At 41.1% G+C, this 25,740-nt stretch overlaps 1 protein-coding gene across 2 annotated transcripts; it reads left to right on the forward strand.

Annotated features, from left to right (window-relative positions):
* Window positions 1-261: 261 nt before the first annotated feature.
* On the forward strand, window positions 262-21,406 carry LOC121960285 (zinc finger and BTB domain-containing protein 7C). 2 transcript variants are annotated; one of them, XM_042509941.1, is made up of 4 exons: window positions 262-341; window positions 17,563-18,312; window positions 18,392-19,065; window positions 19,537-21,406. In XM_042509941.1, the coding sequence occupies exons 2-4, from the start codon at window positions 17,590-17,592 to the stop codon at window positions 20,150-20,152; spliced, it is 2,013 nt and encodes a 670-aa protein (XP_042365875.1). In that variant the 5' UTR covers window positions 262-341; window positions 17,563-17,589; the 3' UTR covers window positions 20,153-21,406. The 2 variants fall into 2 exon arrangements, with proteins under 2 accessions (XP_042365875.1, XP_042365874.1); XM_042509940.1 differs by lacking the exon at window positions 262-341 and adding an exon at window positions 11,087-11,469.
* The last annotated feature ends 4,334 nt before the right edge of the window (window positions 21,407-25,740 follow it).

Here is a 25,740-nt window from a genome sequence, read left to right on the forward strand (position 1 = left end):
AGTGAGTGTGAGTGCGTGTCACTCCCCTCCCCTAAGCACAGGTGGACTTGTAGGGAACGCTGCCAAATACTTTTGGTTTAGGGGGAGGGAGGGGTGTTGGCTGAGGCTGGTGGGTGTAGCAGTTTTTTGTTTTGTTGCGTTTCTTAGATAACCGTTTCGTGGAACGGTACCTTTTCACTCCCCCAAATCACAGACACACCTTCAGAGCAAATTTGAGTCTCTATCTTGCCCGCTCTCACTTTCTTTCACAAGTCTGCCTGGCTCTGAGACAGTGTTGAGCTTCCTGACAGGGACTGAGTGCGCGAGAGAGGAACTGAAATCAAAACTTCTTCTCTTACAAGGTCAGTAACATCTTGCTGTCTCTTTCCCCCTCTTCTTCTTTATGCTTCCTCATACAGAACTACTAGTTCATATGCTGGTATCCTAAAAAAGTCATAATGAAAGGTGCACATTGTCTATATGTTGTGGCAAAATTTCAAAGCATGCAAGAGCTGTCTGCTACCCACTGAGCACCAGAATCAGACTGAAGGATGGCTGACCTTTTGTAGAATCAGGTTCCCCCGTGTTCCCATTTTAAGTTGCAAACAGCTCCACACCTCAAACTTTCTATAATAGGACATACGGTAAGAAAAGGGATGTCCAGCTTTTCTCAGCGCTGTACACAAAATTTCCTGCGTGTGTGGCTTGCAACAGATGTGCTCACAATGAAATCCTCCCCCTTCACATAACAGCCAGACACTGAGGAGGAAGCAAGTGAAAGCATGACAAAGCTGGAACAGATTGAAAGACTGATATCATTTTTTAGTTTTACTTGCAATTACAGCAGCAGCTGGTAAAACAACATGATTTACCGTGCATGATTTAGATCTGTATATGATAATTTGTCTCGTCACCGTTGCAATTCTGTCATCAAGAAGCTGCCTGAGTACTTGAAAGATATGTAATACATGTCACATCTCTTAACTGACACAGCAGTGATAACAGGATGACATCTCTCTGGGAAGCTAAATTCACTTTAACTTCATTCATCAGTTAGCGACTAATTTTCACATCAGATTCGGCTTCTCTCTGTGACACATGAGGGGGCAGAGGTGTGACATACAAGATTATTACCCTCCCCCATCAAATAGCATTAGTACCTGTTAACCTTTAAGAGTGATATTAAAGGAAAATTGTTCCAAGGGCGTAGTTTTGTTTCAGCATCGGAAGAGGACACATATGAAACTGGGGGTTTGGGGTCCTTCTCCAGGACATTTTGTGCGCCAAACACTTAAATTCCTTCATTCTGGTGAATCTTTATGCATCAAGTTATGGAGGAAATGTCCTTAACTTTGTAAATAAAAATAAAATACCTCTGCTATTTTCATGCTTTTATTGGGGGGACAAAAGCACATGTTCTAAATATTAAGGGGGGTATGTCCCCTGTGCCCCCCGTTGAAATCTACCCATATGCATTGTTCCATCTTTGAATCTATGATCTATAATAAATGATTATCAGAATTATCAGAATTTGCTCTATGACCAATATTTTTTCCTGTTATTGAGAATGACACTGCCTTGGGGGTTTAGTGGTTAATTTCAGAGAAACTGGTGATGACTACACATTTGAAATTTTATGTTAAGCAACTGCAGCTATTCACCTACCATTTCATTTAGCGGTTATGGTCTAAAACAGGCAAAAATTGAATTAACACAACTTTAGGGCAAGTGAATCACATTACTGATGAGCTGTTCATATGGGTACTTCAAACAAGTAATGGCTAAATCATGAAAAACTAGAAGAGAAAATGTGGTTTACTTGAAGCAAATTCTACATATTCTACACATTCTGTATAGTGGTGAGGTAATTTTTTAAAAAAGTAAGCGGCACTTTCATTTAAAAAATATTTAAAAGCAGATAAACTTTTATACTAAAAGCAGATAAACAGACATGCTTCAGTCTGAAACCTTTATCAGCACTGATCATTAATGAAAAAAAAACACAAGCATAACCTACAGAGCTCTCTTCCTGTCACAGTGGCAGTTAGATGGGGATAAAGTTTAGTAGACACTACCACACCTACTCTTGTCACACACCCTGACTGCAGCCCTCCAATGCCTCTATCTCTCTCAAGGATTAACTCAATTGAACCTGATCCTTGCAACAGGGCCTCTCTTACATCTGTGTGTTTAACAAACATTACCCAAGGCACATTTCATTCATGTTTGTACAGTCTCGTACTGCACACGTAAGCTTATATTCAATAAAAAGGATCTGAGCTTGTATTAGTACAAAAACACATCCCATAGTGTGTAAATATGTGTGTGAGAGTGCACAAGTACTTGATTGATAAACTTCAGTGTCCTGGATGAACGTCTTAAGTGAATGAGGACGCGGCTTTGTGATTGCAAAGCAATGCAATGTGTTCATTATGAGACTGACAGAGTGAGTGAGTCCACACGCCTTCTTTCCACCTGACAGCATGTGGGCATGCCTGTGTAAATGCTGTTACACGGGGGACACACAATCTGATTTTAACCTCCCATGACACAGATGTCATCCCGTCACAGTTGTCTTTTAAATCAAACTCTGACAGCTAAGACAGAATACAATCAAAGCCAACAACATCCAATTAGCTCACCTCCAAGGACCCCTTAAGTTCAGGTTAATGTACGCATGTGAGTTTGTATGTACACAATGGCCGAGGAGCTGTTTGTGTGTGCATGTGTGCGTGTCCGCCCTCCTCCGTAGGATCGAGGTCCAGGTTTTGTTGTGTGTGGAGTTGGGCTGGGTGAGTAAGCCGCCCCTCACAGATGAATAGAGGATGGGAGGAGGCTTGAAGAGGCTGCCGTGGGTGGGAGGCCCGAGCCCTGCCAAAAAAGCTCCTTCTGTGGGATTTGTGTACTTTTGCGTTCCTCACGAAACACAGCGCCTGGCTCAAACGACAAAGCAGCCAGGGAGGCAGGCACTCGCACTCCCAGAGGTCGGCTCGATCGCACCCTCTCCGCTTTTCAAGCTATATTCTTTCTTTCCGTTTACAATTTCTCCATTTCCACGATTCTCTTATTATTTTCTCCTTCTGCCACCGCTGCTGCTTTCAATTACTTTTCAGTAGTTTTCTTTAATACAATGATGGATTACATTCACATACTTTAACAGCAACGTCACCTGGAGCACCACCGTGCCCCAGAGTAACTCTTTGGCAACTTAGGAGAAACTGCAGCATGAAATTTGTTCATATTAATCTTGATTTGCATACAAATCCCTAGCTGGCCCTTTAGAATGAAGCAGTAGAGGCAGTTGCTTATAAGGCCCCCTGGCCTCTAAGGATCCCCTAGGAAATATATATATATTTTAAATGAACAGGACATAATAATGAAATAAAACTTCATCTTCCTAAACAAAAACTGCCATTTTGGCCTAAAAAAAGATATAATAATGGGCTCAAAATCAAGGCGAAATCAACAATTTAGAAAGGCTAATTAAATTTAATCAAATAATTAATTAAATTCATGTCCCCTACGAAATGACCACTGCCATGATTTTGGGGTAAAAAAATAAGATAATAATTATAATAAAAACAACATTTTGCTGTAGTATTAAAAAGTTACAACTGGAATAAATATCTTGACTTATAACTTAACTTATAATTTAAAAAATGAAATATCGATGTGCTTATCTGTTTAATTGCAACACACCGGCAGCTGTTGAGCCACAATAACTTTTAATTTTTCATTTAGATTTTGTCTCATGAATTCTTTATAATACTATAGTACCTGTAGTAGTAATAACTATTAGCATTATCTGCAGTAAATCATATTGGAAATGTCTCTTGCAGGGTTGTTGTATTCCCCAGTAGGGTCAAAGTCATCAGAGAAATGTTTGTCATACTTTTCTTCATCTGAAATGTCAGTGGCTGCCACAGTTTGTATTGTGCTTGTGCAATGAGGCATTTTACATACAAATTGTGGGTGTTTCCTGAATGTTACCTAGATAATAGAAAGTAGGCCCCTGTAACCACTGGCAACCCACCTAGCCTCAGCAGAGTGACAAGTGCAAAGAGACATCATTTTCAGCATGACAAAATTATAACTTGTTAAATTAGAAAATTAAAGCTGTACTTTGTAGAAATAGATCTGCAGGAAATAGAGTTGAATGTCATTCAGCATCGGGGTGTTGGATGAAGAAAAGAAGAAAGGATAAAAAAAAAAGAGCACGATTTCATAATGTCTAAAAGAAAGATCTGGGTTGAATAAGTGGGTCCACCCACCTGTGTGTGAGAGGCAGCGAGAGAGAAAGCGGGGCTGGATGGCAGTTTTAGAGACATGAGTGTGTGGGTTAGGCTAGCTGGCCTGCTTATGCTATCTAATCACTGGGAGAGAAAGGAGAGCAGCATGGCTTGATCCACCCACCCACCCCAGACAAACAGCAGTTAGCCTGCTAAGTACTATATGTGGTCGCCTGCAGCTCTGGGCCGTACATGGGGGAACAGAGATAAAATGTGACAGACTCTGCAGGTAACAGACATTCACCACAATTATGTCTCATTCTGTGCCGGGGAGAAAGAGAGATGTGTCAATCTGGAAGCTACTATGGATCACGACTGCATGTGAGAGTGTGTGTGAGTGTGTCGCTGTTGAACAAGTTGGCCATACTCCAGCGGGTAAAACTAATGAGAGTTCATTGGCTGATTTTTTTAAACCAAATTAGCCAAATTTGTTTTAACCTAAGGCTGAAAATAAGTAATGGATTCACTCGTGAAACTCCAGTCAGGTAACAAAAACATTCATGTATGTCCAAATATTCTTTGTCTTGGATTATTAGCAGCCCTATTAGCATGAATTACGCTCGGGTGATTTCTCCTCTTTTGTCGGTTTTGTCAGATACAGATTAGTTACCTGTGTGATACCTGAGTGGGTGGGACGGGTCCAAAAATAGCTGACCTACGCATCACGCCTGTGGTTGAATGTAGTCCACACACCTCGTACATGTGTGTGCGAGTGTATGTATGTGTGTCATGACAGGCATCTGTCTCCCCTGCCCTGCAGCCTGACTGGTTTTAATTAGGAGGTGCCAGAGTGCCCGAGGGCTCTCCTGCTGACACACACACACATACACATACGCGCACACACACAAACACGCATACACACACACACACTACCTGAGGGCAGACAGAGGCTGTCCCGCCAAGGCTGGCCTCCTTCTCGTTATCACCATAAGGAGTTGTCCTCATTCACCCCACGACCCTCCCAACACGCACACAAATATTCACACCAAGCAGATCAAATGAACACAACACAATACTGAAATGCATTCAGAGGCAGCGTGTTGGGAGCTTTGACTCCTTGTACGTTTAGGTGGAAGCTTTCAGATCCAGAATACATTCCCATATAATAAAAGTGGCCTCAGACGTAAAGAGTAATCATATTTGCCTTCGACAAACATCGCCGCAGACACTCAAGTTATCCTCGCACACAGCAGTGAGTTCATACAACGCCACCTGTGAAACACTGTGACTCTGCCTACTTCAGCACTCACAGCCCTAAATATGCAGCTTGTGTACTTTGCCTCCCTTCTGGCAAAGCTTCCGACACTGATTAGGATGTTTGAAAAGAAGACAAAACAAGAGAAAGTTAAAGAACGAACAGACAGGTCAGCAGAAAGGAAACGCCCTCACCTCACTCACCCGAATGGCATGCTCCGAGGTGAGTTCTAATGACCTGACAGATAGGTGTGTGTCTCAGTGACTGAGCAGGGCAGAGCGTACAGTAGGTTTGCACACACGCCTGCCTCCCTTTGTGTTGAAGCAACATTGCGTCTGTGCGTCTGACTCCGTCCTTGGACTGGAGACAGGGGGTGTAGAACTGTGAGGTTGCTGTGATGCTCTATCTCTGGACTGTGGGGGGATGACTGCCTCCCTTTCCTGCTTCTCTCCCACACCAGGCCACACCTGGCCTCTGACACACCAGGGTAAAGGGCAAGAGTCAGGTTTTCTGCAGTTATTAATCCAGGGAAGGTCTGATAAGTACTTCTCTGAAATCTTTTTCCACGTTTTTTGCTGTGTACACATTGGCACATAATTTTGAGCATGTTTTGAACCGCTCTCTCACGTTCTTTTTAAATTCTGAACACAACTACTTCTGCCATTTTTGATGTGTACAAATGACTGGAACAATATGAATTCCTTCCAAGAGAGACTGTGTGAAAATGTGGGCTGTTATCCCAACAAGTCCTCCAAATTAAACAACAAAATACTCGATTTGTCCACCAAAACACTGCTGAAAAATACATCAGTTTATGAAGTGACAATGCCATCGTTAAGGTTTGGTTAGTTTTAATTGCAAAACCGACATAGTTAGGGTTAACCCTTTGAAAGCTGGATCAACATCACTTTTCTCGTGCTGCGTTCCCTTTTCTCAAGTATTAAAACATTTAAACTCTGAGCATATTGGTACGATTTTTTTACAGAACATGGGAAAAATGGCAATGAGCAACTTGGTAAGAAATGTCCCTCAAATTGCAAGAAATAAGTAGATTTAGAAAACTATTTAAAAAAGAAAAAAAAAGCTTGGGAAAAAAGTCTGCAGAACTTTAATATTAACAATTATCATATTGTATCATCATTATGTATTTTAAATTATTTTACATAATTAATATTATTTTCAAGCATCTTGTTAGGGTTGTTTCTTTCTGTTTTTACTTTACATTTTTGTTGTTTGTTTGGAGGGGTGTTTTGTGTGTGTGTGTGATTTATTTTGTACTTTTTACAAATGGTCGTTTCTTTTCGACTTGCACCTTGTTTTCCCATTGTTTTGAAAGAAGTCAAGCCAATTTGCCCAGGTTTTAAAGAGTTAAAGGATAATCATGTTCATGTTTTTGAAAAAACAACACTTACTGTCACTTAAAAACAGGAAACAAACAGCTATCTACCATGTTCAAGTCTATGTGTTGTTACTCCATCTACCAACTCCGACCTCCAACCTATGCAGACTTTCTCACTTTATAGCAAGTCACCTGGCTTCCTCCTTTGCTCCTGACAGACAAGAGCCATAATTACTACAGCCGCTAAAGGGCTTTGTCACCTGAACGTAAATATATGTCTCTTGGAGCACTTCCTAAAACCACTGTTTTTCCTTTTGTGTGGAAACTCTGCAATATATTTGGAACATACAGTATTGTTCATTAAGTAAAAGAAGTTGTGTAGGCGATGCTGTGACAGTTACGTACAAAAACAGCATTAGGGGTGAATGCTGTGGAGCTAACAAGCCCCCTTAATTCACATGATTAAACCTTGGGTAGGCAGTGCAATTTTGGCATCATTGGGCAAAAACCACATAATAAACTTTGAGCATATTGTGATTCAAGTGGTTTCAAAGAACACTAAACTTCTGCACCTCCGCTCAGCTCTGTTTTTAAAAATCTAGCCCCAGACAAGAGACTTTGGCCAATTGCAAGTCATTTTCACAGAGAGCAGCTGTGAATCAAGTCAATCACTGCTTGTGAACTGAGGTCAAACTGTCAAACCAAGCAGCGCTGATCAAATACGAATCAAAATTCTCTCACTGCATTGTTTTTTTGTCTACAAATGTTTTCAGAAACATATTTTACTGTACTGTTTAGCTGTAAAATGGGAAAATGTGTGCGTGCCTCGACCGCCTTGTAAAAAATAGTTCCAAGAGACCAAGCACTGCATACCATTTTTTACAAACATCTATGGCGAGAAACAGGCAACACAAGTAGCAGAATCTTGATTCATATTTGATCAGTGCTGCCTACTTGATTGACAGCTGTGTTACAGATTTCCTCGGCTCTGATTGGTTGTTTTTGTGATTCTTGTAAATGCCATTATCGTCACTATGAGACAGAGGACCATTATCTGCTTGTTGTACTACACTGAGGATATAGCGACAATTTTTTAAAAAAAATGTTTGTCAAATTTCCTTAAAAAGTTGCATACTGTAGCTTAAACTAACTATGTCATCCACAGTTTTTAGCTAGAGACTATCTTGTGATGGGATCACTTCAGCTCGCGGTACAGTGAACCACAAATTAAAACAAATGTGGGCCAGAGGCGTAAGGTGGGGGGGCCAGTGGCCCATTCCTTAATTCATACACCCTACTTCAAGCCGCCTTGCTCAGACCAAACCCACCGTCAAACTCAACTTTCAGTGTGATCTTAACTACAAACCTGTAAAGTTCTGTGGTTGCATCCTGCACAGTTATAAAGCTATCACACTTAAAATATCTGTCCACAGATAGACAGCTGCAATGGACTTTTGGTGTGAAAACAATACCAGCCATCTGGGTGTTGTCGCTGCTGGTTATGAACGTTTTTTGGTTCTCTCAACTTTAAGCTACTAACTGTCTTCGGATCCGACACTGAAGCTTTCTAGACTAAGTAATGAAGAGGAAACCTTTTTTTTTTGTTTTTTTGTTTTAATAGATCAGTATTCAGGGCTATTAGGGCTTCACCTACCCGGACCTGAATTCATAATAATGACAAGCCTGTAGTGAATTTTGCTGCTACAATACAGTGGGAGGTATTCTGGTGAGCTCTTGGTTTAATTAGAGAAATCTTGCCGCCTGTGATATTGTACAGCATCAAAGTCCATGATATCGACTTTATATAATGACGCTTCACACCCCATCCTCCCTCCAAAGTGCCAATCTGGTGCCCTGGTACGTGTATCCTGCTGGGCGCAGCAGGTGGCAGTAAACAGGTACGTGAAGACGCCAGACAGAAAGACAGACAGAAAAAACAGATGACTCTTACTCAGCCCCTTGAGTCCTCATGTTTTGTGAGTGTTAGCACTCAGACTGAGCGACAAGACTCACCACGTCTTGGTGTAGCCCAACAGTCACAAAGAACAGAAGGGGGGGAATTAATATTTGGCCTGATGGTTATACTACAGAAACATAAGACACAGAAGCACCAAGATCAGTCTTATCCCTAATTAGACAATAATATAATTGGTTTCATTCTGGTATTATATAACTGTTGCAATTATTACACATCACATCTGCCTTTTAGCCATGCTATACTGTGTGCACATTGCACTAGGTCAGAAAACTTTTATGAGCACCCCCCACCTGGAAAAATAAGATGCAGAGCACATCAGTGTATTTTACACACTGCATGTCTGCACCATAAGCCCATGGCCTATCGTAGCTTGCAGCACCACATCCTGCAGTTTTACAGAGTTCAGAACAAAGCAGTTCACACAGGTACCACTTACAGAGCGCTGCTATGACGGCAGCGGAGTATTTAGAATAGATAGCCGATCTCATGAGATGGCAAATGTTGTTTTTCTGGCCGTCTGGCTGGCCTGCTAGCAGTTAGTGGCTAACCCCGTTTATATATACTAGATGCCAATGTGAGTTGGCCTCCGCTCTCACCCTGTACAAAACAGTGTAAACCACCAGGGCATGGGCTGTGGTTTGCTTTAGTCCATGTTTTCCCCAAAGGGGAAGTGGGCATAGCAGTCTGATGTACACTCTGATGTCTACTTGTTTGTGGAGGTTAACTGGACACAATTTGACTGCTTTCACGGTCTGATTGTCGGTTTTGATTTATGGATGGTAAGAAAGATTTTGGTAGGTTTGAAGGTCCAGTAACCACTGAGATAACAATGGTTGACTGCATGTACTACCTTTATAAACAACATAACAAAACCTGCTTGGATTTGTTCTAAATTGTATGTTAGGCTATTAAATTTAGTTTTATTATCTGTACAACTGTTTGTTTTTAGGTTCGCAGCAGTCATCTTTAAGTGCAAAATATATCACTGAGGAGCTGCAGCCTTCCTGCAGCAAGCAAACTTCATTTAAAAAAAAACCCCATAACAATTAAGTATTCAGAGGGTGTGGTTTAATGATGTCACACAGGAAAGCTCGATGGTTGTTTCGGATCCTGTGAATGTGCTATGTCATAACATTTGGCCTGCCTGTGAAAGCAAAGGAAACACTCTTTCTCCCTTTTTCTTTCTCTCTTTCTGTTTCTCCCTGTGTCACACCCACACATATACTTTGACACAACCTGAGGAAGTTTGTGCATTTACATTTTGTTGCCATGAACTCATCACAGCAAACTCTCTTCACATTTTCAGGATGTTTAATACGTCCCCAAACTCCTGCTAAACAGGTGTCTTCGTCTATACTAAAGTCTACACAGAGTGGCTTATTTCTACACCTCTTCTGCATAAACTTCCTCCTCCTCCAGATAGAGGTGGTGCTGGTGTGCTCACCAACTGTTACCCTGCTTCAGCAGCTTTCTGACTCAAAACAAGACTAACGTTGGCCTTCTGCTCTCCTCAACCTGGTTTTTGAAACCTTGGCTTAGAAAAAAAACAAAAAAGGATATGGTCTGCACACTGCTTGTGGTATTTTTCAGCGTCTGTGGTTCAGTTCTGTCTCAGATATTGTCAGCTTTTAAGTAATATTTCTTTTCATATTACCACCCATTGAATGAATCGTTCAGTTTTATGGCGCTCTGAGGCTGTTAAGTGTCTTACGTGTGTTTTCAGTAATTAGTCTGTTGTGATTGTACGTTTATGGTTATAGTTGCCCGTCTTTAACCCTACAAAAACTGAACGCATGTACGGAGGTCTCAAAAAGCTTGTTAAATGTTTGTTTCATGATAGAGTTTTAAAAAAATGAGTAGCATGACTCCATTTTAAATAGGTGTAAAACTGAAACTAACCGGCTTAAAGTTGTGTTTCTGCTTCTGTTTGACTACTTTAAGTCCTGTCCATCTCCTCATCTCAGCTTCAGACTAACCAACGGAGGTGCACAAAATAGTTCTCCAACTTTTCCCTCCCTTTCTCCTTTCCTTTTTTTACCCTCCCTCTGTCTCCCCAAACAACCCCTTCAAGTTCCTTTGCCCCGGTCCCTTTATACCAAAAATCCACTCTAACACAACTAAAAATTCATTTTGTCTGACCTAAATCAGAGGGTGTCTGCGCCATGGGCTTATTACACAGTGCGCTTAAACTTGTGTTGTGGAGGAGGATGGGGTATTATTATCTTCCAGCTACCCACCCTGCTATAAAAACTAGTGGTGCGACATCTCCACAGCGCAGTGCTGCTGCCCTCCCTCCCTTCCTCTCACTCTCTCGCTCGTCCTACATGAGCCACACACAACAGTGCGCCTGACTCTTAACTCCACACTAGCCACTCTGCTACACAGACAGACCCAAGAATCACACTCTGCTCTCCTCTGTTGCACTGCTTTTGCTTCTCTCCATTGGATATTCCTCCTCGGGTGTTTTTTTATTTATTTATTTTTGTGAATGGGCATCCGTGGCCGGTGTGAGGAGCTTGTGAATGGACTGACTTTGCGCGGCTGACTGATTGACAGACTGGCAAAGAGAGAGGCAGCTGTGTTTCAATTAGAGAGGGCAATGCTGAGAGGTCAAGCGAGGAGCAACAGAGCCTCTTAGTAGTCTGGAAATACAAAGACACGTGAGGGGAATCAAGAAACTGAAGGCACGGTAGGTGACGGGCGCTGAAAGCTGTGGAATGCTGGGGAACGTATCAAGACATGTGTGAACTGATGTGGAAGCCAGAGTTTTGGAGCATGCACATGGGTGTGTGTCTGTGCGCATATGTCCATGATAATTTGTCACATTGTTTCAGTGTGTGCGTGCGTGTGTGTGTGTGTGTGTGTGTGTGTGTGTGTGTGTGAACAAGCTCGCACTTGTCATGTTACACTGAGCCCATGTGCAGCACTTATTTCCCTATTTAAAGAGTGTTTATTTGAGTGTTGTAGCCCTGCTGCACTAGATCATAAAGGCCTGACAAGGTGCAAACAGGTCAATAAAGTCACTTAATGATTCATGTAATTATTTAGGCTGTAGTGTAAATATTGTTGCCGTAAAATTCTGGAAATAGCATGTGCGTTTATAGCATAACAGCACGTCTTGGAAATGTCAAACATAGTAGTTTAAGTGGGCTTAAGTATGTGTTTTGTCTCCAGCAGTAATTACAGATTGCACTGTTAGATATTCCATATCTATGCGACATTCTCCGTTAAATCCAAAATAAACACTCAGGTAATTCATAAAGATAAAGGGGATGTTTGTGAGTGGGGACAAAATAAAAACATGTTATGGATTTGAGGCTGAGCTGAAAATGACTGTTTACGACAGGCTTGTTGTCAGCCAGCTTATAGACCTCTTACCTCATGTAGTTACAAAATGCCATGACCAGTATAGCCTTTAAATTGTTTATCAGTTGTTGCTTTTAATTCACGGTTTTAGTTCGTTTGTACTCACCAAATACTCGCAGAAACATAAAAACGATTGCATTGTACAATTAGGTATAAGTGGGGGATAAAATAGAGAAAATTAGTCTGCATATCAAAATGTAAATTCAGGGTATACTTTATTTATTGTGTCAGATAATGAAGCATTTATTAAGTCGCTCTAGAAGAGAAACTGTAGTTAGACACCTGCTCAACAAGCTCACTAACTGTGACAGGAAACTCATTACAGATCAATGTCATACCAATTATAGGCTTGCTTAATCACATACTGTTACTCTGGTTATATCTAATTAGCTGCAATCTGTTTTTCACCTGCACCTGTCATAGAGTAATAAAGGCTTTGAATTCTTATGAATCTTCTTTTGTTTTTTAATTTTCAACATGTTATAATGGGATCCATGGATACATTTTTGAATATAAAAAAAAAACAAATAAAGGGCACATTTTTAACCAAGGCTAAATTATAAAAAGATACTATTCTGGCTTTAAAAAGTAGATGTTTTTTATATCGCACCGTCTCACTTGCAGTAGTGGAGTATAAGCTCCTTCTGTTCATTTAGGGGTCTTTATTCAGACCAAACAGAGACGTAGAAACGCATAAGGTCATTTAAATTTTAAAAATAATCTGTCCGTTAGATGGCAAATAGTCTAATAACAACATTCTTTATCACTGAACTGATATTCAGCAGCGAACAATAAACTTTTGTTTACTTTGGGAGTGAGAGAGATAATGGTGTGTAGCTGTGGGCCCCCCTGAAGGCTCAAGAGATGACACTTAGTGCGAACTGGCTCTTTCAGGAGCCGAGCAAGTTAAATTGGCCTCCACAAAAACCAGATTCAGAGTTGCCTTCAAATATGTAATTATTTTAGACTTCAAATAAAAACAAATTAATAGTAATCAAAGGCATAAGACTGATGATTATTTGTTTGAGTAATTGGCATGAAAAGTAAATCATAATAAGGAATTTAATGATACATTCATTGAAACATTTTAAAATGAATTTCTGTTGTTTTTAGTGAGGTTTATGCTGCTGAAATTGGGGAAATATGCTGAACTGGAAGGCCTATTTTCTACCAAAATGTTAATATTATTTAATATAAATCAGCCTATACTTACATTAATAATGTGTTTGGCGGCACTCAATTTCCCAACACTATTTGTTTTTAAAACTGTGTAAGTGTGAAATGAATGTGCCCCAAACTTCACATAAAAAAAAGTTTCAAGCCTCAACTTTAAGCAAAACTTGTGCGGTTAAATGCTCGACTATGGCCCTGACATTTCATCATTATTGCAAAGGTAAATACCCAACCCATTTAGTATAACTGGCATTATATACTGTTCACCTCCTCAAGCTGACAGCAATTAATTTAAAAACTCCCCCTATGCGACCTATAGGCTCCAGACGATTGTCATTTAAAACGCCAACCAAGGAAGAGTCTCCTCTAGGAACAGGTACACTGGTGTTTTACTGGTGATAATGGACTAGCCTACACAGTAGGTCAAATGAATGCCTTCTCCTAATAAGGGAGTGAATTTTGGCTGTCAATATTATAAATTATTGGCTGTGCAATTGTCCATCTGTGACAGTTGTTTAGCAGGTGTTTGCTATGGGCAGTTGGTGACAGGGGTAAACTTTGGCTGCCGGTGATTTAGCATGTGGGTCAGGTGGATGCACTGGCCTGACAGGGATAAACTAGGCTTTGGGTGTTGTAGCTTACAGGCCAAATGAGTGTCTGCCTGTGACAAGGGTTGAGATAGACATTAGCTGCTGATTTGTGGCCTGAGCGGTCAGGGCTGGGGACAAGTTAGCCGCTCTACTCAGGGCATAATGATGATACAGCTGCAACAGGGGCAGCAAGAGGAGGAGGAGGAGGAGGAGGAAGAGGAGAATTATTAGGAGGAGGAGGTGGTGGTGGTCAGAGCCCGGAAAGCAGATGAAGTTCTTGGGAGAAAGACGACGCTGAATGGAGGTGACACATAATTTGGGGTGGGAGTGCTGAGTTGAAAGTGTTAGTGACTAAGTGAGGCATGAGAGGAGACGTGGCCGATACAGGCGGGCAGGAAAGAGAGACAGACAGAAAGCCAAGACCGTCCATTAGAGGTCAGTTTAATAATTTAGCCAATACTGAGTATGAATAGTTTTCACGCATGGAGCTGAAATTCCTGTTAAGTAAATTAATTCAGTGATGTATGTGTGATAAACAGAAATAGGGGAGGATTGCTACAAAACGTTCACTATTTATTTATTCCAAAATTTGTGTCACCTCATAATGGCAGGTTGCTGTAACGAGTCAGTTTTATCAATAAAGAAAAAGTTGTCCTTCCATGACTTTGCTGGATGATGGATGAAGAGCCAAATGACTTAAACAGTAATTATCAGAGCCCTTTCACGAGGCGTCCCCACCCTGGCTGCCCTGATGGGTGGAGGGGGGTGTGGGCGTGAGTGGGGGTGTAAAGGGTTAAGGCTGTTTGGCTGATGAAATGTCGCTCCAGGACCTTGTGGTGGGAAAGCTGTGCCCTCCTCCCCTCCCTGTCTATGTGGCACATCCTCCTTAGATCCTCTCAACATTGTAATTAGGGGCCGGCCGCTAAGAGCTAGCGCTAGCTGGTGGCAGGCAAACAGTGGGAACGGAGGGGAGTGGTGCTCGCCGGGGCACCAGGCGAACAAACAGCAACAGCAGCACGTGTCTCATAGTTCCAGGAGTGGGTGGGATGGATCGAGAGCAAACGAATGACAGTGGATTCGCCAAGCCCTCCCAGTCTGACTCTTTCTCTCCCTCTTATCCACTCGGTGTTGTTCCAAGCTCTGCACTATTGTTTGCCTTGGCAGGCTGTTACAGGGAGGGGCCCCTCCGCTGGTGTTTGTGCAACCTGTTAGGGAACTTTTAGGGCCATCTGATCTCTCCCTTAACTCTCTCACTGGAGATTCTCTCACCTTCTTCTCATTACTTTTATGGATGTTGTACACATGGTGCAAAATATAATAGAAAAGGGATATCGCTCTGTCTTTGTAGAGGCAACACAACAGAATGAGTTTAAGAAGTTTTAACGGGGTGTGTGTTACCTGAGTTTACAGTACGTGCACTACACTGTAGTGTTTGCATGAAATGTAATATAGATCTCTTTCCCTTTCTATTAAATATATCAATTCATTCGCTGGCAACTTTCTCCGTCTCTCTTTTGTTCCAGCTTTCCCATTGGGGTGGTTCGAGGTAGCTCTGTGTTATAGGTCTATCCTATACCATCACTCCCTCTATAGACATTTTAATTATGACCACACTGTATCAATGGCATGAACATAGCTACAGTTACCTAGCAACAAGATCGACAAGAATAAACTACATGTAAGATTGGTATCCAAGTTGTATACCTGCAGGTGAACTAAGGGATTTTCTTTTTTTTTCTTCTCTCTTTTTTTTTTTTTTTTACTCCTCCTCTGGTGTGATCCCCTGCAGCACAAAAGTAAGACACTCTGTTTTTGCGTGTGTGTGTGTGTGTGTGTGTGTGTTTAAATCGTGTGGCTTCCGTGCTGGCCCATTTAGAGCCAGTCAACAATGCAGCTGTGGTGAGCGGGCCCGCTTCAAAGTATTTATCTACACATGCCTCCGGTGACCACCAAGTGTGGACAGCTAAGTTTAAGCTCTATTCATAGATGCGAATGAATGAGCAGTCTGCCAGAGGAAGTTTTATCACTGTGACTGTAAACAACAGCACAGTGAATCAACAGGTAGGAACTCAGGCGGCAGTGGGATGGAGGTTTTAAGAAAAGTGAGGAGAGATCTGTGTGTGCATTGAGATCTTAGTCAGCATGCAGCAAATCAAATGAGCGTGTAGGGGATAGAGTGCGCAAGTAAGCATTTTGACAGGATACAGTATCTAGAGTACAATCTGACCTCTTTTGTCGTTCTCTTCATTTCTCACCACATCCAAAACACACTGGTATTGTTCGAATGAAGGTATCAGCTCGCCTCATGCTCGTATCTGGTAGAGACAGACAAGAAGGATGGACACATTATCACACAAATTCTCACGCACTCAACACTAAGTGTCAAAAAAAAATTATTTAGAGAAATGTCAACCCTGTTGTTGAGAGTCTTATCAAGATGATGGGCTTCCCTAACTCACTCAACACATGAAATCGTGATAGCACGTTCAAGAATAAATATTATCCGATGTGATGTTTGCTCGAAATGAGACATGCTGTATTTACCACTTGTTGCTTTTGCTGCACAGATGGCACACAAACAAGCATGCCTACGGTGTATTTTAATAAAGCTAGACTGTCACTCATTGTTGTTAACAATATCAGCTTCAGTTAGGAGCCTGAATATATATATCAGCGCTCTGTGAAAATCTTTCATCTCATGAATAGAGCCTGTGTGTGTGCGCTCGCTGCTATTGCGCTCTCTAAATTAATGTTTTAAAATAATGAACCCTTTCGTTATTTGCTTTTACATGCCCTTATCACCTTCCTGTTTGCACTTCCTTCTCAGCAGAATCCCTGCTGCTTCGCCCTTGTGATAACTCAAATGTTTATGATATTGAAGGAGAACTGTCATTCACTGCTTGGTCCCATTATGAAAATTATTGCGACTAATCCTCAAACACCAACAGGAAATCATGTTGAAATAAATCATTGTATTTTCAGATTTTTTAAAAAAGTCTTTCATTCACATGGAACAAAAAATATTCAATTTGTGGCACATTAAGAAATATTTTTTGCTCGTTTCCCAAGTCGTGTCTCTACTATGTAATCTTAACCCACATGTTGCCCTTGTGGAATATCTCCTTGTAAATTAGCCAGTCAAGCTTTATTTATTCAGCAGGTCTCATTGAGGTCAAAGTCTCTTTTACAAAAGAGACCTGACACTTACTTGTTAGACATGAACAAATCTTTAGAAGCTTTACTGTCAAGTATTACGTATATTATTATTATTTCATGTCTTCTTTCATAATAGCATTGCCATATCTTTTTGTGTGATGCACCAAATTGCTTCTATGGATTAGAAAATAGAGTTTCAACTCTGTAAACATGTTAAAAGTCTTCTTTATCGTGTGGCAGACTGAATTATTTTTTCTATCCAGACGGACCACAGAATCTCGAAAATTCTTAAAATATCTTCAAAACTGTTAGAACTGTTAAATGACCTTGCAGATTTTTGAAAGATATCCAGGAGCTTATGACATTTCAGAAAAATTGAGAGAATTACTGAAGGCTTTTGGAAGCAAAATGTTGGTCCGACATCATTATGTGTTTTTCACTTTGACTTTCTTGAGCAAGTATCACTAAACAGTTCGCTGTTATTGCTTCCTCTATAGACAAGCAGCAACGACAGAGAGAGGAGAATGGTTCATCACAGACAAGAGGATCTGATCGGGATCCCCTTCCCGAATCACAGCAGTGATGTCCTCTGCAGCCTCAACGAGCAGCGTCGTGACGGCCTGCTCTGCGATGTCATCCTCATCGTCCGCGACCAGGAGTACCGCACCCACCGCTCCGTCCTGGCCGCCTGCAGCCAGTACTTCAAGAAGCTCTTCACAGTGGCCACAGGTAACGGTGGGGATCATCATCACACAGCGGCCGTGTACGAAATCGACTTTGTGGCTCCAGAGTCACTCACGGCGATACTTGAGTTCGCCTACACTTCAACTCTGACTGTGACGGCGTCCAACGTTAAAGAGATCCTGAACGCAGCTCAGATGCTGGAGATTCCCTGCATCATAAATGTTTGCCTGGAGATAATGGACAGCGGGGGCGGAGGCGGCGGAGGTGGAGGAGAGAGAGGGGAGGAGGGAGAAGAGGAAGAGGAGGATGCGGAGGAAGACGAGGAGGAGGAGGAGGAAGAGGAAGATGAAGAGGAGGACGAGGGGTCACGGAAGGACGAGCAGGAGGACGAGGAGGACAATGTCAGCGAGAGGTCGCTGCAGTCGTCGGAGAGCAGGGGGGAGCAGACACCTCCGGGGACGGAGGACTCGCCGCCTCCTAGCACCTCCACGTACCACCAGCAGTTTGACCTGCACAGAGAGTCGTCGCAGTCACAGTCTCCGGACACCATGAGAGGAAAACAGGTAGCTTACTGGATCTTGTGTTTTCATTGCGATAATATAATAAAGTTCAAAACGCTGATGATGCTGTCTTGTGTTGCAGGAGAGTATGGAGAGTCGGGTTTTGAAGGATTTCTCCATCGAGTCTCTCCTCCAGGAGGGGCTGTACCCCCGCATGTCAACACTGGACAGGAGGACCAACTTCTCTCCTCTCCTCCCCGGCTTCTACCCCTCCATGTGGGCCACCGAGTTCCCGTCCTTCCCCAAGCAGCTCCTGGACCCCAGCCACCACCAGCATCCCCACGCCGGAGCCTCGCCGCAAACCAGGCTCCCCCACTCCTTCCCTGCCTCTGCACCGCTCGAGGCCTCCAGGCCCCTCGATCTAGCTGTGAAAAGAGAGATCATAAAGGAGGAGATGAAAGAGGAAATCCCGCTCAGTCTGCTCCACGGCAACTTCCTCAAGGAGTTTGTCAACTCGGGGTTGAGCAGCACTATGAACGCTGGGTCGGTTCCATCAGAAGGTCACGCTCTAGCTCCAATAAAGGATGAAGCTGACTTCCGGTCGTACCTGAGCTTTCTAAGCTCTGCATCCCACTTGGGGTCGCTGTTCCCTCCCTGGCAGCTGGAGGAGGAGAGGAAGATGAAGCCCAAAGCATCGCAGCAGTGTCCGATCTGCAACAAGGTCATCCAAGGAGCAGGGAAATTGCCACGACACATGAGGACACACACGGGAGAGAAACCGTACATGTGCACAATCTGTGAAGTCCGATTCACCAGGTATGTTGAGCAGCACCTCTTAACACCTCATCATCGCTTCAGTTCGAGTGTTTTCTTACTAATAAGCCACATAGAGAACTTGAGATCTTCCTTTTCCTGTGACTTCAAAGCACCAGGTTACGTAAAACAGTTGGGTTAACGGAAAAGTACCCCATGCTCTTTTGTCTGAGGTTAATCTGTTTTCACCAAATCTGAATATCAAACAGCTTTTAGTGGAAAGCCCCCTCCACTGGTTTCTTTGCATCAGTGATAGCTCACTCACCAACATCCTCCTGTTTTGGCATACATGTATTTTCCAACTGTGTTTTACTGAGCTTTACTGTTGTCAGTGAAGGCAAATCATCTTTACTGGCTTTTAAACACACTTGTAACAAGATCTAAAAGGGCAGAGAAATGCAGTGTGGTAATTTATGTTAACCTTTCCACCCACGACACACTGTATGAAAACATGTGGTTTTGCTTTTTTCTCAGACAAGATAAACTCAAGATCCACATGAGGAAGCACACAGGTGAGCGCCCCTACATCTGCCTCCACTGCAACTCAAAGTTTGTCCACAACTACGACCTGAAGAACCACCTGCGTATCCACACGGGAGTCCGTCCATACCAGTGCGAGCACTGCTACAAAAGCTTCACACGGTCCGACCACCTACATCGACACATCAAGAGGCAGAGCTGCCGCATCTCCCGCCCCCGGCGAGGACGGAAACCAGCTGCTTGGCGGTCCACAACCACCAGCAACTTCCTGTGCCCCCCCACTGCTGCCACCAACCGGTTTGAGGAGAACGGGTTAAGCCCTGCGTACCAGGGAGTCAAGAGTCACGGACTAGGGGAGATGCTCAGCAACAGGGGTCTGGGATTTAAGAGCGGGGATGGTGTGGGAAGGGAGAGCAGGGAGGAACGGCAAGCAGAGGGGAAGCACGTCGCAGAGGAGGAGAAGGCAGGAGCAGGGAGGCAGAGGGGAGTGTTTGCTTTTGCTCTGGCTGGAGAAGAAGTGCTTACCCACTCTCCATTTTATGCTGCGACCTCTGACCCCTGGACCATGAGACTGGAGCGTGCTCCACCCATCCCTGAGCCGGCCAAATGAGCCGCGGTCTGTAGAAGTAAAAAGGACAAGAAAGAAAGTCTCTTTAATCTCTGTGTCTGTTCTGCTCCAGGAATCTAAAGCACCTTTTTAAAAAAAATGAAAGTGAGATCAATGAACCGTTTGAAGCCTGCTGATGTGGCAGTGGGAGTCTAATTAAATAATTTCACAGATGTCATGTTGAATAATTGTTTACAAATATTTTGATAGCATTTAAAAAGAGGCAAACAGTTTGACACTGCTAAAGAGGAAAACAAATCTGAATGCTGTTATATATATTATTTGCATTATTTATCTGCAAGGTTGTCAAAAATGCTATCAATTCAAAAACTACATAATTCCTCTGAAGCAAGATGGGATGAGGCTTTTATACTGACAAGTATTTATATGCAAGAAAATATAAATCTATGAACTGACACCTTTTGTTACAATGTTGAATTAGTGACTATGATGAATGTAAAACAAATGATAAAGGAAAATGGTTTTTAAAACATTTCAGTCTCACAAGGAGAAATGGAGTTGAAAATAAGTAGTAAAATTGAAATAATTTCATAAACAAGCCTTTATCCAAACAAGGGCCATTTTTATTTTGCATCGTTGAGTTTAAGTGTTTCAGAGGACCAGTGCTTTCAAATCTAACATTACAAATTGTTTATTATAGCAGGGCATAGTCTGGCACACGTCCTGTAAGTATGTCCAATCCTTACGTGGTTATCTAATGATATCCCAAAACAAAGGGAACCCACTTGAAGTTAAACAAATCAGGACATTTGATAATGTGTTATTATCCTTTCACTGCCTTGTTCTGATTTAAGCTCCTCGTCTGCACTATTGTACATAGACTTTTTGGCCATGGTGGTGTTAATTACGGTTGCATTGCTGTAAAAAAAAATAAAAATAAATATATATTGATCTTAAAAGGCATCCATCCAAAGATGTGTACTTTGATATTTCACAGACTTGAATAAGACTTTGTTTTAATGTTTATGAATATGTGTCTTCAGAGGATGTATATTTCTGACTAATCAAACTGCCGCTTCAGCAAAACAGTATGCTTGTGTTTTCTCTGCTGCAACAAATCAAGAGGGTTTCAGCCCCACTTTTCATATAATGTTCATCTCTGATTTGTGTATAAAGAAGTTCGAAAATGATTTGAATTGAAATGGGAAAGTATTTTCTTGCTATTTATGCATATTTAAATGAATGAGCCTTGGCTATATTTTGCAAATCTGTTTTATAAAGACACTAAATGTTGAACTTTGCTCTTCTTTGGGAGTTTTACTTTCAGAAAATTACCAAGTTATGTGTGTCAGTGTGTGTGCGCGTGTGTTTGTGTGTTTAGTGTTATCTTCATATCTTCGCAAAGACCAATTTGAGATTTGAAATTGACAATGAGGACATTTTTTTGGAAATTGAGGACATTTTGGTCAGACTTAAGGTTGAGGGTTGGTGTCAAGTATGTAATTGTGATGATTCGGGTTAGAGAAAGGAAAGACGATGTCAGTAAGGATCGTGACAATGGGATAAAATAGATTAGATTTATATAATAGAATTATATTATAATCAATTGTAACAGTTTTCTTATTTTTCTCTATTTCAGTTTGGGTAAATAACCCTATAGTAATATAAATAACACCAAAACCATGACAAAAAACCCAGAAGAACCCCAAAGATCTTTTTCACAACAGACATTTTGATGTGACATAGAAGAGAAAAACACAGGTGAAACTGATTTTGTTAATGATGACTCAGTTTCATAAAGTTGGATAGCGACAGTGAGCCAGCATGCACAACACCTGCAACCTGGAAAAAACTAATCTAAATGGAATGCAGTAAGTCATCGGTTACGCCTGTCCTTTTTCTACTATGACGAGTCAAAATGTCTGCCTACAAAAAGCTCTCCTGTCTCCGATTTAACCGGTGGCCCAACTGTTTTCTACTCGTGAGTACTGAGTAAAGTTTACACAGTCGAATCTATATTTAAACTAAATTAGATCAAATTTAACCCATTCATTTTTGGTGTTCAAACTTTTTTTTTTACACTTTATAATATAATAATATTTGACTGTCGTCCTCTCCTGATTTTAAAGGCTGCATTACAGTAAATGGATGTAATTTTCTGAACTTATACAAGCCGGTTTCAGCTCTTTTATTTGCCTTTATCCACTTAGTCATTATATCCACATGATGATTGATTATCAAAAATCTTGTTGTGTAAATATATTTTGAAAGCAACAACAGCCAACCCTGCAATATCTTCACAATATTGATATCAAGGTATTTGATCAAAAATATTGTGATAGATAACTTTCTCCATATAGTCCAGCACAATGGTCAATGGTTGCCGGACCTAGCATATTCAGCAAGCCCCCGAGGCAAGCTTCCCTTGGCCCCAATCTACACCCCACAAAATATTATTATTATTATTAATTATTAACCTTAATGAGAGATCAACACATATAAACTTAGCTAACAATCAATGATAATAAATAACAAACAATATGAGAACACAATATGCGAAAATTTGCAAATTTTGTCCTCTTGTTTTTGCACGCCGCCCGGAAGGCTTTTTTTCTTTTTCCTTTTTTTATACTGTAATGCTCTCTACATACACTCCAAATCACCGTTTCCAATATGTTCAATTTCTTGGTAACAAAAAAATAGAAAAAAAATAAAATTATATATTTTCGCTGCCTATGTCGCCTGTAAGAAGATCCACCACTGCCCTTGATAAATTAACCAGAACATCATACTATTTGCTTTTCTTTTTTTTCTAGGGACATATTTTTTGTCTTGGCTCACATAAACCTGACAGTTGTTAATATGTATTTATTTATTTCAATGTTTACTTTTATAGGAACAACTATATAGTATTGACCGATGCCACACACCACAGTGTTTCTATCACTGCGTGGGTCTTTAAATACGCACATCTGTGTGGAAAATACACACAAAACATCACTACAGTAAATTATTATAAAACCCAGCACTACTGACTGTAGTGCTGGGTTTTATTCATGATTACATGACTGATCCTTCTTTAAACAGTGTCAAAGTGTGTAGAAAATGATCTAATTGGAATTATGGTGCCTGCCTTAGGACTACGGATGAAATATGCCGCTTATTCTGGCATATTTACATTGATGCCTACTGCTGATATGCTGATTAATATGCACTGTTCTGTCTCAATAAACGGAATAAATCAAATTAAACTAAAATTCTTGGTCCATTTTAATCTGCGGGTGAAGACTTCCACATATTTATCCCTTGAGCAGACAAAAGTGTCCGAAAAGGACACCTTACAGCTCCCCATGAACGCCAGAAACCCTGAGAAGTAAGTCTATGATCAGCCTAGAATTAGCAGATGTAGCAGAATTAACATATCTAATTTTTAATGACCGTGGAAATGGTAGGATCTTATTGGCTTCCTATCCTGCATTTTAATTGCATGAAAGTATATCGTCTTAAGAGACGTGACTGTAAAGGAAGTAACACAACAATTTAATAATGGGTTAGAAATAACTTTTATGTTACTATAAACAGGGAAATAAAATTAGTTCATGGCTTTGCTTAAGTGGGTACACTACCCGCCATGCTGTTCACACCCACACAAATAAAAGAAGTAATCTCCTCAGCTGGAGGCTAATAGGTAGGTATTACAGTATTTACAGTGCTGTTCGGCCCCACGACAGCTGCTGAGGTCAACTCTGCTGTTGTGTCGTAAAAAGTACGTATGGAATGCATACTTGTCATTAATACCGAATAAGACATAGTGTCACAGTATTTTTTTGGTGAGGAGGGACATACAGAAGGATAGACAGACAGGACGCTAAATGTGTCACACACATTATATAAAATACAACTAGGATAGGAAGGATATTAGAACTAGGGTAAAAAAAAATCAATAGTGCATCATATGTATATAATATTTCAATAATACAGTGGGGTGGTTTTTAAGAGGTTGTATTAATGGACCAATACATAATTTAAGAATACTGATGTTGACACTGCTGAGGCTCATTCAGTCTCCTCTGATCAAACTGACCTTGTGGCTGTGACATTTTATAGCCGTATCTATCAAATCTTTATAGTCAGACTCTTCGCTGTGCTGCAGCTTTGTTATTGTCTAAATGTATTTGTCCTCTAAGCGAACGATCACCCCAAAGCGGGTTGAAGAGCTTTTTTTCCCCACCGTTTGATTACAACTCTCGACTTGTTTTCATGACTTAAAGTGATAATTTCACTGGCTCTTCTTCACACAGTGCTCGTCTGTTTCTTTACCCTGACCTCTAGTGGTAAATAAGTGGTACTGCAACCAACCCTGTAACTATTTCTAATAATCAAACAATATCCAAACCTTTATGTTTGTTTCAATATTCATTGTGACATTCAAAATTAGATTAAATATCTTAGATTGATTTTGAAGTGACACAAATATCTGACTATGAGATTAACAGCACATTAAAAAAAAAACTCCTGTGGGGACTTTTTCACCATTTTAAATGTTTTTTTCCACCCAGTGGCTCATTAAAATGATTAAATTTCACAAGCTGTTTGTAATGTTCTTTCCACCCTGATATGACTTTTCCCCTCCGGAGGGCGCTAAAGATTTAAGTTTGACTCCCACACAGTGGAAAGAATGAAGTTGACTTCAGACCCTGACAGTGAAAAAGTCTGAGTGTGGAAATAATGTCAAGGGTAATTAATCCTTCAAAAGTAGCATCATAATGAGTTATAAAAATATGTTTTTCAGTGAGATATGTATTTCTTTCTTTTCTCAAAATTCTGGAAAAAATAGTACAAAGATAATTGAGGTCCTAAAATAAATCACTGTTGCTAGAGGCTTTTTGTAGGACATTTATATATACAGGGCAAACCACAGCCTCTGATGTGGGGCAGAGATGGTCTGCAGCAGCTGCCTCTTGATGGTTTCACTTGTTTCTCGGCACAGAGTTTATTGATGTGATGAGTGGTTGCTGTGATAAACTTTTGCACCTGCAGTAATGGAGTGAGCAGTGACTCATGAAATATTACAGGAAGCAATAGTTTAGCAGACAACTTGTGGACCGCGGGCCAGACAGGCTGCTGGGTGGCTCACTGACCTTTTTCTAATTCGCAGTGAAAATAAACTGATTCACAATAGGTAATATTAGTGGGTAATAATCTAAATAAGGTGTTAAAGTGCATTTTTAAAAAGTATCAAAATAGAGCTTGTTCATAGACAAAAAAAGAAAAAGGGCCCAACCCTCCGACAGAGGTCTGGGCTAATTATTACATATTATTTATTTTAAATTGTTTTTCTTATTAACTGGTCCCTGGCCTCCTGTCGTTCTACAAAATCCAGTCCTGGGCAAAGCAAGATGAGTATCCCTGGCTTGAAAGAAAAGTTCCACTATGTTTTAAAAGAAACAGAATTTCTTTACGTGACATTTTGTTGCCGGCCATCGTTTACATTTAACTTTGAAAAGTGTTGTTTTAAATAGGTCTGAATGTATATTTGTGAGGACTTTTTGCAGTGTGATGTTATTTGGTTAGTGTTACTTCACTTAAACTTGTATAACTAACACAAGGTACAGTAAACGCTTCAATAA

This window comes from Plectropomus leopardus, chromosome 20, assembly GCF_008729295.1.
Source record: "Plectropomus leopardus isolate mb chromosome 20, YSFRI_Pleo_2.0, whole genome shotgun sequence".
Classification (NCBI taxonomy): Eukaryota; Metazoa; Chordata; class Actinopteri; order Perciformes; family Serranidae; genus Plectropomus; species Plectropomus leopardus.